Source organism: Stegodyphus dumicola, chromosome 8, assembly GCF_044657685.1.
Source record: "Stegodyphus dumicola isolate Sdum_Otavi_A_Nest chromosome 8, ASM4465768v1".
NCBI lineage: Eukaryota > Metazoa > Arthropoda > Arachnida > Araneae > Eresidae > Stegodyphus > Stegodyphus dumicola.
Window position 1 is genome coordinate 21,205,428 of NC_140775.1, and position 12,110 is coordinate 21,217,537.

At 31.2% G+C, this 12,110-nt stretch overlaps 1 protein-coding gene and 1 long non-coding RNA gene across 4 annotated transcripts in view; one reads left to right on the forward strand and one right to left on the reverse strand.

Moving 5' to 3' along the window:
• Positions 1 to 3,040, forward strand: part of LOC118187979 (uncharacterized) — a 28,363-nt gene extending 25,323 nt beyond the window's left edge. For all 3 annotated transcript variants that reach the window (XM_085821649.1, XM_085821648.1, XM_035358294.2), the window contains one exon: positions 2,771 to 3,040. In XM_085821649.1, coding sequence (XP_085677775.1) covers positions 2,771 to 2,829 — 59 coding nt within the window. In that variant the 3' untranslated portion in view covers positions 2,830 to 3,040. The remainder of the gene's footprint in view (positions 1 to 2,770) is intronic.
• Positions 1 to 12,110, reverse strand: part of LOC118187980 (uncharacterized) — a 29,040-nt gene that overhangs the window by 12,778 nt on the left and 4,152 nt on the right. The window contains exon 2 of the long non-coding RNA XR_004758041.2: positions 3,732 to 3,827. This is a non-coding gene — a long non-coding RNA (uncharacterized LOC118187980). The remainder of the gene's footprint in view (positions 1 to 3,731; positions 3,828 to 12,110) is intronic.

Here is a 12,110-nt window from a genome sequence, read left to right on the forward strand (position 1 = left end):
TTAAAAAAAAAAGAAAGCATTTTGTATTCTTTTTGCTAAATACATGGTTATTTTATTGCATTTTACTTAGCGTAAATTGAAGATTTTACTGTATTATCTTTGGGATTTCATCATGCTTTATTAGTAGCAATCAGTTCCATTTGCAATTCCTTAGGAGCCATGGAGATATCAACAAAATGAAACTGAAATACTGACTGAAGTTTGATTCCACTGTCCTTATTTGATGAATTTTCCTAATCAATAAGTCTGATATTCTTTAAATGATTCACATGAATTCTCCTTTCCATCAGAGACTTTTGCAGTTTGAGAAACTTTTCGGTACTTCCCCATTTGCTAGAATTCTTTTGTGTTACTATAGATGTACAAAAGTGCAGTACACAAAATTAAAGATATCATAAGAAATAAAGTGAAGCATGTTTCATCTCTCCCCTAGTAGATGACACTTCGCCATTCCTTGAAACTGAGATTCCAAGAAACTTGCTCATTCTCAGTCTTATGAGAATTCTGGAATCTATTCACAGCATCTTGAAACTTAGCAACGTATAAATTCGTTGCTAAGTTTTCAGCTAGTCGATTTCAAGTCACTTTATTGTGAATACTCATTCCAATAATGCTGTGTTTTCTTAATGATTCTTATACAAGTTTTCTGTGTATTTGATTTCTTTGGGGGTTTAGTTGTGTAGCTACTAACTGTTTAATAAAGAAAATAATATACTGTGTAAAATCATGACTTCTTAAAAGCAGATTCAAGAAACCACTGGAGTTCCTCCTACTGTGCACTGAGGTAAGATGGTTGTTTTGAGGAAAAGCATTTTGACATATTTGCTGAAGCTGCATGCACAGCAGTAGCTTTTTAATGGACCATAACAATGCATTAATGAAGATTAAAAACGTTGAAGAATGAGTGTGTAAAATGTCACATTGGTCAAAACTTGTATCAAAATGTACCTATAACTGCTAGGGGAGAATGTCATAATTTTTGATTTAAATGCCAGAGTATCTTTTATGATAAATTTGTTTAAGTGATGTGCTTCAAAAGGAAAATAATGATTGCATCCATCGTATAAAAGTCTTCTTGGAAGAAAATAACATCAAAATTAAGAAACATATTTTTAAAAAATTCAGGCTTATATTGAAGCTTTTAAAGATGCATTTGAATTTTATTTTCTGACACCCCAAGAGAAGATGCTTGTATGATGTTTAATGGGTACTGAATGTGTTCAATATGAATAAAAAGCTAGCCAGCATAAACACTATGGAATACGATTGATTAGATTGAATAGATTCAACATCTCGCAGCAAACTAAAAATTGCATTTCTAAACCATAGTAATTGGAGTTTTGGCTGCATACAAGATGAATTCAGAATCTTGCTGAACTTGCTGCTTATACCTAAACAATTTATCAAAAATCGATGTTATTGCAGAATAAGACATTTGCTTCAGTTACGAACAGTTGAATGTAAAATTAGAAACCTGTGCACAAAAATGCAACCATAGATGGCTCATTTAACATTTTAAAGGTTTTTTTTTCAATGACATACATCTTAATTTAAAGCTACAGTGCACTATAGTTGTATTCACAGTAAAATTAAATGTCTTGTATAATGAGTAATGAACACTTCAAATAAGAAATAGTGAATGAATATCTATTTGTATATGTTTGCCTTTAATCATTAACTTGCAGGAACCAAGTTTTTTGCAATGATCTTAAGACATTAACTGCTAACTCGCACAAAAACCAATTTAGTGATTGGTGCAATTGAGGCTGAAGAAATTTTTATTCCTATATGAAACTACAGAAAAGGTGACTCACCAGTGATATATGTAGCCACAAACCTGAATGTTGCTGTGACCCAGATCAGTAGTTATCTGTCTCATGAGGCCTCCAAAACAAACCTATCATTAATCCACTGGTGGGTATGCAGGAATTAAAGTGTTAATGATGCTTTCAGCAATAATGTAAAGTGTCTGTTATAATACAAAATGATTTGATTCATTGAGGTTTGAAAGAATTTTATGTATAGCTAACTTTAGAAAATATCATGCTGTGAATAAATTGAGATATTTTGGTAAATTATAAAAAATTAAATATAGTTTCTTTTCATGGACATTGATCAACTATTTTGATATCTCAGTACTTTACATTCCCTTACTATCTATGCTTTTTTCCTACCCCTGTAATACTATTCTTAAACACTTATAAGACACTGGATAGACCTAAGGAGCTCCATCAGAGGAAATGTTTCTAAAAAGTGCTCTTTGAACCAAAATGTTTGGAAACCGCTGCTTTGGAGTATTTCATATGCATTGAAATAAATATATAAAGTAAGTTAATACAAAAGGCTGCAGAATAATATGAACTAAACAGATTCATTGTTAATTGATAAAGTGGGTTTTTCTTAACCTCTCCTGAAAGTTATGGGATATAATCTATATTTTCATTATAGCCAAAGTAGTGAAATACATTGTCAATATTGTTTTTCATTAAACTTATTCGTGGACTGCTATAAACATATATTAAAATCTGATATATCATAAACATACATTTTTTATGTTACCTATTAACTAGTACGTAACTATTTTAATTCCCTTTTATAAAAATTTGGCTCGTTTCATTGAAATGGTTTGAGATGTCAATGCTTTATATTTTTTGCTATTATTAGTCTTTATTTAAGTTTTTTTTTTTTTTTTTTTTTTTTTTTTTTTTTTTTTCCTTTATTTTAAACTGTTAAGGTGTTGTATCTTACAAAATGAAGATTTTTATTTTAGAATTAATTCCTGACTCTGTGAAACAAGAGCTTCAACAGCAGTTACAAGGTTACTTTTAACTAAGTGCATTTGAGACTGCCATTATCAACTTAATCGACTAGTATATTATCAATTAATAACTACTGATCTTCTGTCTTTTTGGAAATGTTATTCAGCTGATTTGTAATGCATTTGTATTTATTATTTGGTCTTGGTTTAATGTGTATGAAATTGAGTACTTGTTGCTTATTAATTGCATCATACAATTAAAAACATAATTTCTATAAAAAATACTTGTTATATTTTTTGTCCTGTATCACAGTGTTATCTTATTTTGCACATTTTATAAACTAAACCTTTTAAGAAAACTTGGAAATTTTTTTCTTTTTTTTTATCCAGAGAATATTCTAAAAAAGTAGCATTTTAGTTAAGTTTACATGAATATTTTTAATTGTGAAAGAATGAAAAAGTACAGAACTGTAAAAAATTTAAATTAACACTGTAAGTAACTAACACAGTCATACAAATTAAATGGTTAGACAGAGAGACTATCGAAACTAGCATAAAGGTACAGGTTAAACAATAATGTTAAAGGAAGGATGCATTCTGTTTAGAGGAAATGAAAAGATCACTGGACAAGTAATGAGATTGTCAATTCTACCTCAGAAAAACAGTACTAATTTCCTTTTTAATATAGAAAATCACTTCATGAAACCCCCTTTTTTAATAATCAATTCAATTTAATAACAATTTTGTTTAATTATTTTGTTGATTTTCCTCTTTTACAAAGAGTAAATTAATTTTATAAAAGTTTATCAGTGCATGGAGGAATTACTTAATGATAAGGAAACAGTTATTAGCAATAGGTAAAATATAAAAAATTTCTGATGTTATCTGAATGGAATTTTATGTTACATTTAGATCTATTATTACAAAAACATTCTGCTGGATTTTCAAAGTAATGAAAGAATGAATAACTTACCATCTTCAGTGGTTTAAAGAGTATTTCCTCAGCCTCTGTCAATGTAGTTTTATATGGAACTAGAGACACTGTTACAAGAAAGGTTTTTGTCATCAGCTGTAAATAATACAAACAAATGTTTTTGATAAAATAAAGAAGATTCAATATTGAATGTAGCCAGCTTCGATGTGATAACAGCAGGCTGTTACGTAGCTCATGTAACTGCTTCTGATTGTAATGTAGCTAGTGTAAACTGTTAATTTCATTTAAATCCTTTTTATAAAAAAAGGTCATCAATTAATTTACTTTTTTCTGTATTGATTCATTTTAACTTTGAGTGATATTCTCAAAGTTTCTTGCTTCATCTAAATACGTATATTTTACCGTGTTCATTCTTTGCTTTAAATATATTTTGGGATAATTTACAATAAGCTACTTCTGTGATAAGTTAGAATAAATTACATTTCATATCAATTCTATTTGATTTTCAGAGAGCATATGTGATGCTCTTTGCCATCTTGACCTATGTTGAATGTTTAAAGTAGATTTTGCAAGCTTAAGAATCCACACTTGCACTTGTGGGGAACAATTATCTTTGTAATGAATTGCTAGGTTTGGCATCAGGGTCATTTTAGCAGAAGTTATCTGTGGTAAAGTAGTTTACCACTAGAAAAATCTGATGTGTACACCACATACTTCCTTGTATGGAATACTAAATTGTATGCATTTTTTCTTGCATTTCATTTAAACTTATTAAAACCATAATAAAATAAATGAACTCTAAAATTCACTATATTTGTTTACCGTAGTCACACTGTGGCGCTAGGTTCACTTAACAGAGTTGCATTTCATTCATTTTATAACTCAGAATACTCAAAATTTATATTTAATCATTGCCACATGTTGTATTAAAATACTATAATAAATCTCAAACAATGTATAAAAGAAATTAAGCAAACAAAACAAACAAACTGTTTTTCACAGACGATTCAGTATTTCTCATTCAACTAATTCAGTTCTCACTTCATGACAAGGCAAAAATACATAAAAACTCAAAATATCTGTATTAAAAATTGTGAAGTAAATCTTAAACACTTATTTCCTTGAATAAATTCCAGAATGGATTAAGCATGATTTAATTTGCAATAATAAAAGAAGGCATTTTCTTTGTTGTTGCGAAGCTTAGTTTCTCTAGATTGGCAACAAATCTGCTATTTTGCCAAGTTTAAAATGTAAACCAGGGATGTCAAACTCATAGGTACACTTGGGCCAAACAAACAAGGTTTAACTTTAGGCGGACCGAAAAAAAAAATCAATATTCATAGAAATATAGATTTATTTCGAATAATACAATAATAAACATATATATATATTTATATAGAAAAGAACAAGAAAAATTTAATGTTTACGTCCTGATACTTGACATCACTTCTCTGCTATTATCTTTCCTATTTTGGGAGAAATTTTGTTTGCAGTGATAACTTTCAACGCTGACCCAAGGTGAGCATCATTAATACGGTTTCTAATAGGAGACTTATTACCTTTCCTGACTGAAAATAACTGTTCGCACCGATAAGTGCTACCAAACATGGAAATAATTTCATATGCGAATTTTCGAGTATTTTCAAACCTGGCTGGTAAATATTTGTAAAATTCAGGCACGCCCACTTCAATGAATTTTGCTTTCAAATTTGAGTTGCATTGAATCTCGATCACCTCCATTTGCATATGGCTGGGTACTGATTATTGAGAAAATCGAAGAAAACAAAAAAAAAAAAAAAAAAAAAAGAATGTCTTTGAGGGAACTAAAATCATTAAACCTCGTTTCAAATTCTGTTGTTAAATTTGCAATTTTTTCTGCGTATTTTTGATACGAACAAGTATCATCTAAACTTGATTTGTTCATGCTGCACGTCGGAAAGTGCGTCAAATCTTCATTTTTAAGTTGTTTTTCCCAAAGAACTAGTTGACATTTGAATGCTTTAATTATGTCAAACATGTTCGTAATGATATGATCTTTTCCTTGTAACGATAAATTTAAATCAGTTAAGTGTTTGGTTATATCAACCAAGAAAGATAAATCTTGTATCCATATTGGATCGTAAAACAAACTTACGTCTTGATTTTTCGTTTTTAAAAACTGACATATTTCTTCTTTCAAATCCCAGAATTGTTTGAGAATCTTGGAGCAAGATAACCAATGTACCTCGGTATAGTAGGACAAACCCGAATATTCACTATCTAACTCACTTAAGAAAGCAGTGAATTGACGCTGATTTAAACCTCGAGATCTTATAAAATTTATAACTTTTTTTTTATATATGACAAAACATTCTTCATATTTATTACTTTCGTGCATAGAACTTCTTGATGTATAATACAATGCATATGATGAATGTTTGAACCGTGAATTTCTCTAAGTTTTTTCCTTAGTAATGCTATGAAGCCCTTGTTTTTCCCGGTCATTGATGGAGCGCCATCTGTAGCTACAGGATTTAATTTTGCCAAAGGTAGATTGTATTTCTGCAGAAGTCCAAAAACACAAGTAAATATATCTTCTCCTGTGGTAGTACCAGGCATCGGTATTAGTTCCAGTAATTCCTCAAAAATGTTAAAATTCTTGTCACAAGAACGAAGAAACGCTGCTAATTGAGCTTTGCCACTAATGTCCGTGCTCTCATCACAGGCAATGAAGAAACTTTCGAAACTAGATGATTTTGCTTTGATCTGATCACTTAAATACGGCTAAATCAGTAACAACTCTTTCCGCAACTGTATTTCGAGACAATGAAATTGATTGAAAAGCCTTCACATTTCCAGGACAAACAATTTCTCCAGCTTTCATTAGGCATTCCTTGATGAAATCACTGTCAGTAAAAGGCTTCGAATGTTTAGCTATCAACTCGGACAAGACGTAGCTTGCATGTACCGCCGCTTCACTTTCTTGCAATACTTTACTAAACATGGACTGTTGCTTTTTCACTCCTAACTTGAGCTCTTTCAACTTTTCTTCTCTCATTAATCCTTCGTAATTGTTATATTTCGATTTGTGTTGTTCGTAATGACGTTTAATATTATATAACTTTGGTACATTAATAGTATTATTACATATCAAGCAGATTATCTTATCTTTTATTTCACAGCAAAAATATTCTAATTCCCATTTTACTTGGAATATTCTATGTTCGTCAGTGATTTTTCGTTTAATTTTACTACCACTTGGTTTTGATATAGACATACTGAATACAAAGGGCTGGAATAAACACAGTTAATGTTAAAAAGTTAACAAAAATTTATTCTTTCCACAAGAGATAAATCAAAATGCTGAAATATTTCTTCAAAAATATTCTAACAATATCACAAAATGTCAAACGTTTAGCAAAAATCAACGTTTAGCAAAAAACGTTTCTTAAAACAGAGAAATTAATTCTATCTCACAGCAAAATCGCTACAAATCAATCACAGCATTAAGTAAACAAACAGTTAGCTAGAACTACAGCTATTACTGAGATGAGTTGTTTGTTCTCGGCTTTTATAAGCTTTATAATTAATTTCTTGAATATACTGGAAACATCTATAAATATCTGGATTTTTGTGGATGGCAACAGCAATTACGAGATATTTATTTATTAGGTATTAAATGCAGGCGCTGTTCTATTTTTAACCTTCCAACGCAGCTGTCTTTTCAAAAATCGTCTGCGTTGCTAAGGCAACATGAAGCAAATCTAATTACAATTGTAAATAAAAAAAAAAAACTAAATAAATAAATAACTATGAAATCCAATATGAACAATATGAATTAAGTAATAATTAATAATAAAGCAAAATGCATGCACCAATATATCGTACAAAACTATGATTGGAAAACTGAGACCATGAGTTCGGCTATCGGGGGATGCATACAAGTTCTGAGTGCACGTGTGCCCCAAAAGCTGAAGGTAGCTGAACGCAAGCTACTCCCACGGATTTGTAATTTAAGTAGTGTGTGTGTCAGCTAGCTGTGAGTAATCTAACAACACTGAATAAATTATTGTTAATTACTTAGCAGTAAACATTTCATTTTTTTCTTTGTCGATATGTTATTTTATTATTATATATTATTATTTGCCGATATATTGGCCGGGTCGCAAAAATATTTGTTGTGGGCCGCAAGCGGCCCGCGGGCCACAAGTTTGACATCCTTGATGTAAACAAACATGTCTGCCATCGCAAACTCAATTAGGCTTATCTGCACTTAAACTACTTTTAAATTGTTGATAACTCCACAAATATTGCATGCAGATTTACTAAAGGTGTAAAAACCTTAACCAGAAGATAAGAACAACATAATTCAATCATTTTTAAAGCAAAAAATGCACAACTTACAAACATATAAGAGTAATGAAACTGAGATCACTGAGCCAGTTAACAGAGGATATATATATATATATATATATACACACCAAGTATATATATATATATATATATATTAAGCGTATATATATATATATATCAAGCGTATATATATATATATATATCAAGCGTATATATATATATACAGCTGATTGCAAGCAAAGTACGAGCAGCCAATTGTAACCAAAAAAACGAGGTGCACATCTACATGTTATAACAGTCGTATATAAATATTTTCAACATTCTGAGGCTACTCGTTTTTGAATTATGCAGGAACGTACGTACGTACAGATGCCACTAAAAATTCTCTTCAGAATTCATTTTAAATCAGTTTTATAACTTTTTTGAGGAAAAGAGTCTTTTATTCTGTCCTTATGTATAGATGTCACACAAAAACATTGTTAAATTGCATTCGATAGCGGTCAGAATGGATATTTTCATTGAAATAAGAGGTCTTAAAATTTTTGCGATTACAATACTTCCTTTCTACTTTGTATAAGGAAATAAAAAGAACAACCTTCTGAGTGGCTTTCTTCAGCATGAGGTTTTTTGTACAGTGTATCTTAGCTTATGATTTAAGATAATTTTGTTTGCTTAGTTTCTATAATAAAGTGAATATTATCTTAACGAATGTAAGTTTATGAAAATAAAGATTAAAATAAGATATGTACAAGTTTAGCTAATGAATTTTGTTTAAATATGGGTCTTTTTGACAGATATAAAAACCTGCACTATTCAGAGGGTTAATTTAACATGTTGTCATATTTGGCATCCTTAAATCTATCTATGAAACATCTCATATTAGGGAACTGCAGTAAATAATAGTAAATTTTCATGTAATTCTCTTGTTGATTAAATAAAGTTTTTCTAATTATACAGTCTTAAGGAAAGAACCAGAAGAAGGACCAGAAACGGGAAATAAGAGTCAGCATGAAGTAATCCAGTAACACTGTTTGAGCTTCAGTAGAATCCATATTTTTATATATTAAATATGTAATTTTATATATTATTTTATATATGTGACAGTCTGTATGTTAGCATACAGATTGGCAAAGTAGTTAGAAGTTTTTGTGACTTGTCACAAGTGAAAATGCAAAAGGGGTCTTCAACAGTGTGATAAAGAGTTTAAACTTTAGAATCACTGAGGACAGCTTATGTAGATGCTATTTAAGTCACTCAAGAATGGAATAAAAAGCATTAAGGATGAATAGAACTTAAAAGCATTTTTTAAAGTAAAAAACTAAGAGCTATTACTTGTATCACTGTTTATGCTGCACAGACCTATCATTTAATTAATGAATAATATATTGTCAATTTCATTGCCTGTCATGGCACATTAACTGCCAGACAAAACAGCATACAAAACGGAAGAAAGAAGGTTGTATGCTTTGTGCTGTTTCTGTTCCTACCTCCATGAATACAACTAACAGCAGTTATACAGGTACAGGCAAGAGCTTGTTTGATTTCTTAGTAGATGGTCTAGATCTGATAGACAAGTAAAATTTAACAAATTTTTAATCATTAAAATTAACTGAAAGACTCATAAACTATCATACTGGGATATTATATTTATTTTGCATATTTGTTTCATTTTTATCTTATACATTGTATATTTATATAGTGTCGAAATTTTGTCCTCCCTCAAAGTGCTTGTTCACTTTGGAATATTCATGCAGGAACTTCTGATAGAGATAGCGTCACTGTCTATGGTAATCAACATAGATGTAGTGATAGCAAGTATTACTATACCCATGGTAAAGTACTCGGTAGGTGGCACTGGAGAGAAGCTATAGTAATTAAGTGTAAAGCCATAGAGAGTGTGATGAGCAGAAGGTGCTCGATGTGTAGAATTTTCCGTACACCTGCTCATTACTAAACCTCAACACATTTCTGGTCATTGAGATGAAATTGTAGAGCTACTTTCGTGAGCTCTAATAGTTGAATAATTAATAGCATATATCTTCCGAAGTACTTCATGGAATATCATGCTAGTAGTTTCCAAGTATTTATAGCTTATATCTGAAGACCTTTATTGTGGTAAATCGAATTTAAAAAGAAGACACCCCTGGTAGCAAATTTCAAGTGAGAATAAGGTGAATATTAGGAGCAAGAGTGAAAGAAAGTATAAAGAAAAGTATTGGTATTGAAAACGAAAGATAAGTTACATACTCTCTGACCTCTGATAACTGAAACTGCTTACCAATCAATATATTTATGATCTGATTGGAGTGTGAGCTCAGAGTTTGAAGAGTTCCCTCTAAACTGAGAAAAATAACAGTCAATACACACAGTGAACATTTTCATTTCCCATATTTTACTTACATCAGCCCCAAACTATTGTGCAGATGCATGGAAACACAGTATTTCGGCTATCGTACAAACCCTTGTTACTTTGATTGCATTTTGAAACTGGTAATGTATGAAACTTACTAAACCTCCCCTCCTTTGTCTTAGGTAGTGGATACAGAGCTATGATCTTATAAGTAATATTTATTGGAAGATGATTAAATAGTAAAAGAATTATTACTGGTATTTAATTCGTTTTTCATCTGAATGGTGATTTTTTAGGGACTAAATTCTTAGAAAGTACAGCTTCATGGAATGGGAAATTTTGCATTCTCTAATGTTTAGCAAAATGCCATATTTCTGAAGAAATACACTTCCTTTTTCATCACATTTTGATTTTTTACAAGCAAATAAGTGTTCTCAATGCAACAAAAACAATTAGTAGTCGAATTTAAAGGTAGAAACAGGTGCTCCTCATCCTGCTGATGCACGCACGCATATATGGATTGCCACATAAATGCATTTTGGCGATGTAGCGAGTTTTCTTGTGAATAATTTTTAGAGCTACAGATGTTCACAAAGCACCCTTATTTGTCATACAAGCTTAAAAAGTTACTGTCAGCATTTAAAAAATCATGCTTCTGCAATCCAGTCATTTACTTCCAGTGTCACACTGACATTTCTACAGTATTTCAGTATAGGAACTGTGTTTTTAGCTTAGATTATGGGCTGACTCTAATTTAAAAGCCACAACAGAACAAAAATGTTTTTTAGCATTAGTTTTTTTCTTAACTGATGTCAAATGGAGTTTTATGTTGTACACTTATAGATTCTCGACAGATTTTAGAACCTTTCAGATATAGAAAATAAATTATTTGTAAAGTATAAGTGATATATATATTTTACACTGGGTCTATTTTTATATGAATTTAGACCTTGTCAATTTAGCATACTTTTAGAGGGTGAATGTTTATAATGACAGTGTTCGCTAGATACCAGAAAAAGCTAAAGAATAACATGATCGATGCACTTGTATTGGTTTAAATTAGTGTCTTTTCAGATATAAACCAACAAAAGTTGCTGAAACATTTTCTCTGTTTATTATCATTCTATTAAACTCTTTCTACGAAAAGCCCAACAGTGGGCGAGCAGTAAAGTCGATATACACTAGTAGTTCTGTCGGGGGGTCGTAATTTTCCTTAGAAAGACCTCTATAAAGGCATCCCTCACCTTAGGCAGATAGCCCTCGAGTGCTTTGCCATAAGTAAATGAACAAAACCAAACTTAAAAGCAAAAAATTCAGAGCCTTAAATTTTCCTTGACCTCACAGTTCGTCATGGCCCTGGAGTTCAACTATGCCCTGGACAAGTGGTCTGCTTGTCGCAGGACACCCGGTGTTTAGTCTCCAAGTGAACTTGGTGCTCATTTTATCGACCCACTCAAGGGATGAAAAGCTGAGGACACTTTGTCCAGCCCGGGGATCGAACCTCGGTCCTGTGGTGCAACTGCGCGATGTGCTAGCCACTTCGCCACCAGGCTGTCGCTTAAAATTATATGGCTGCTGAAAATGAAGGATTTAATTTTTTCGATTCAGAAATCAACAAGGTAACAAGTAAAGTTGCCAAATGTCTTTTCAGTCATCGAGAGCTTCATTTGCGGGTTCCTTTTTGCAAGCTACACAGAATGGTATTTGAGGGTCTTCCGTTTCATTTACAATGAATC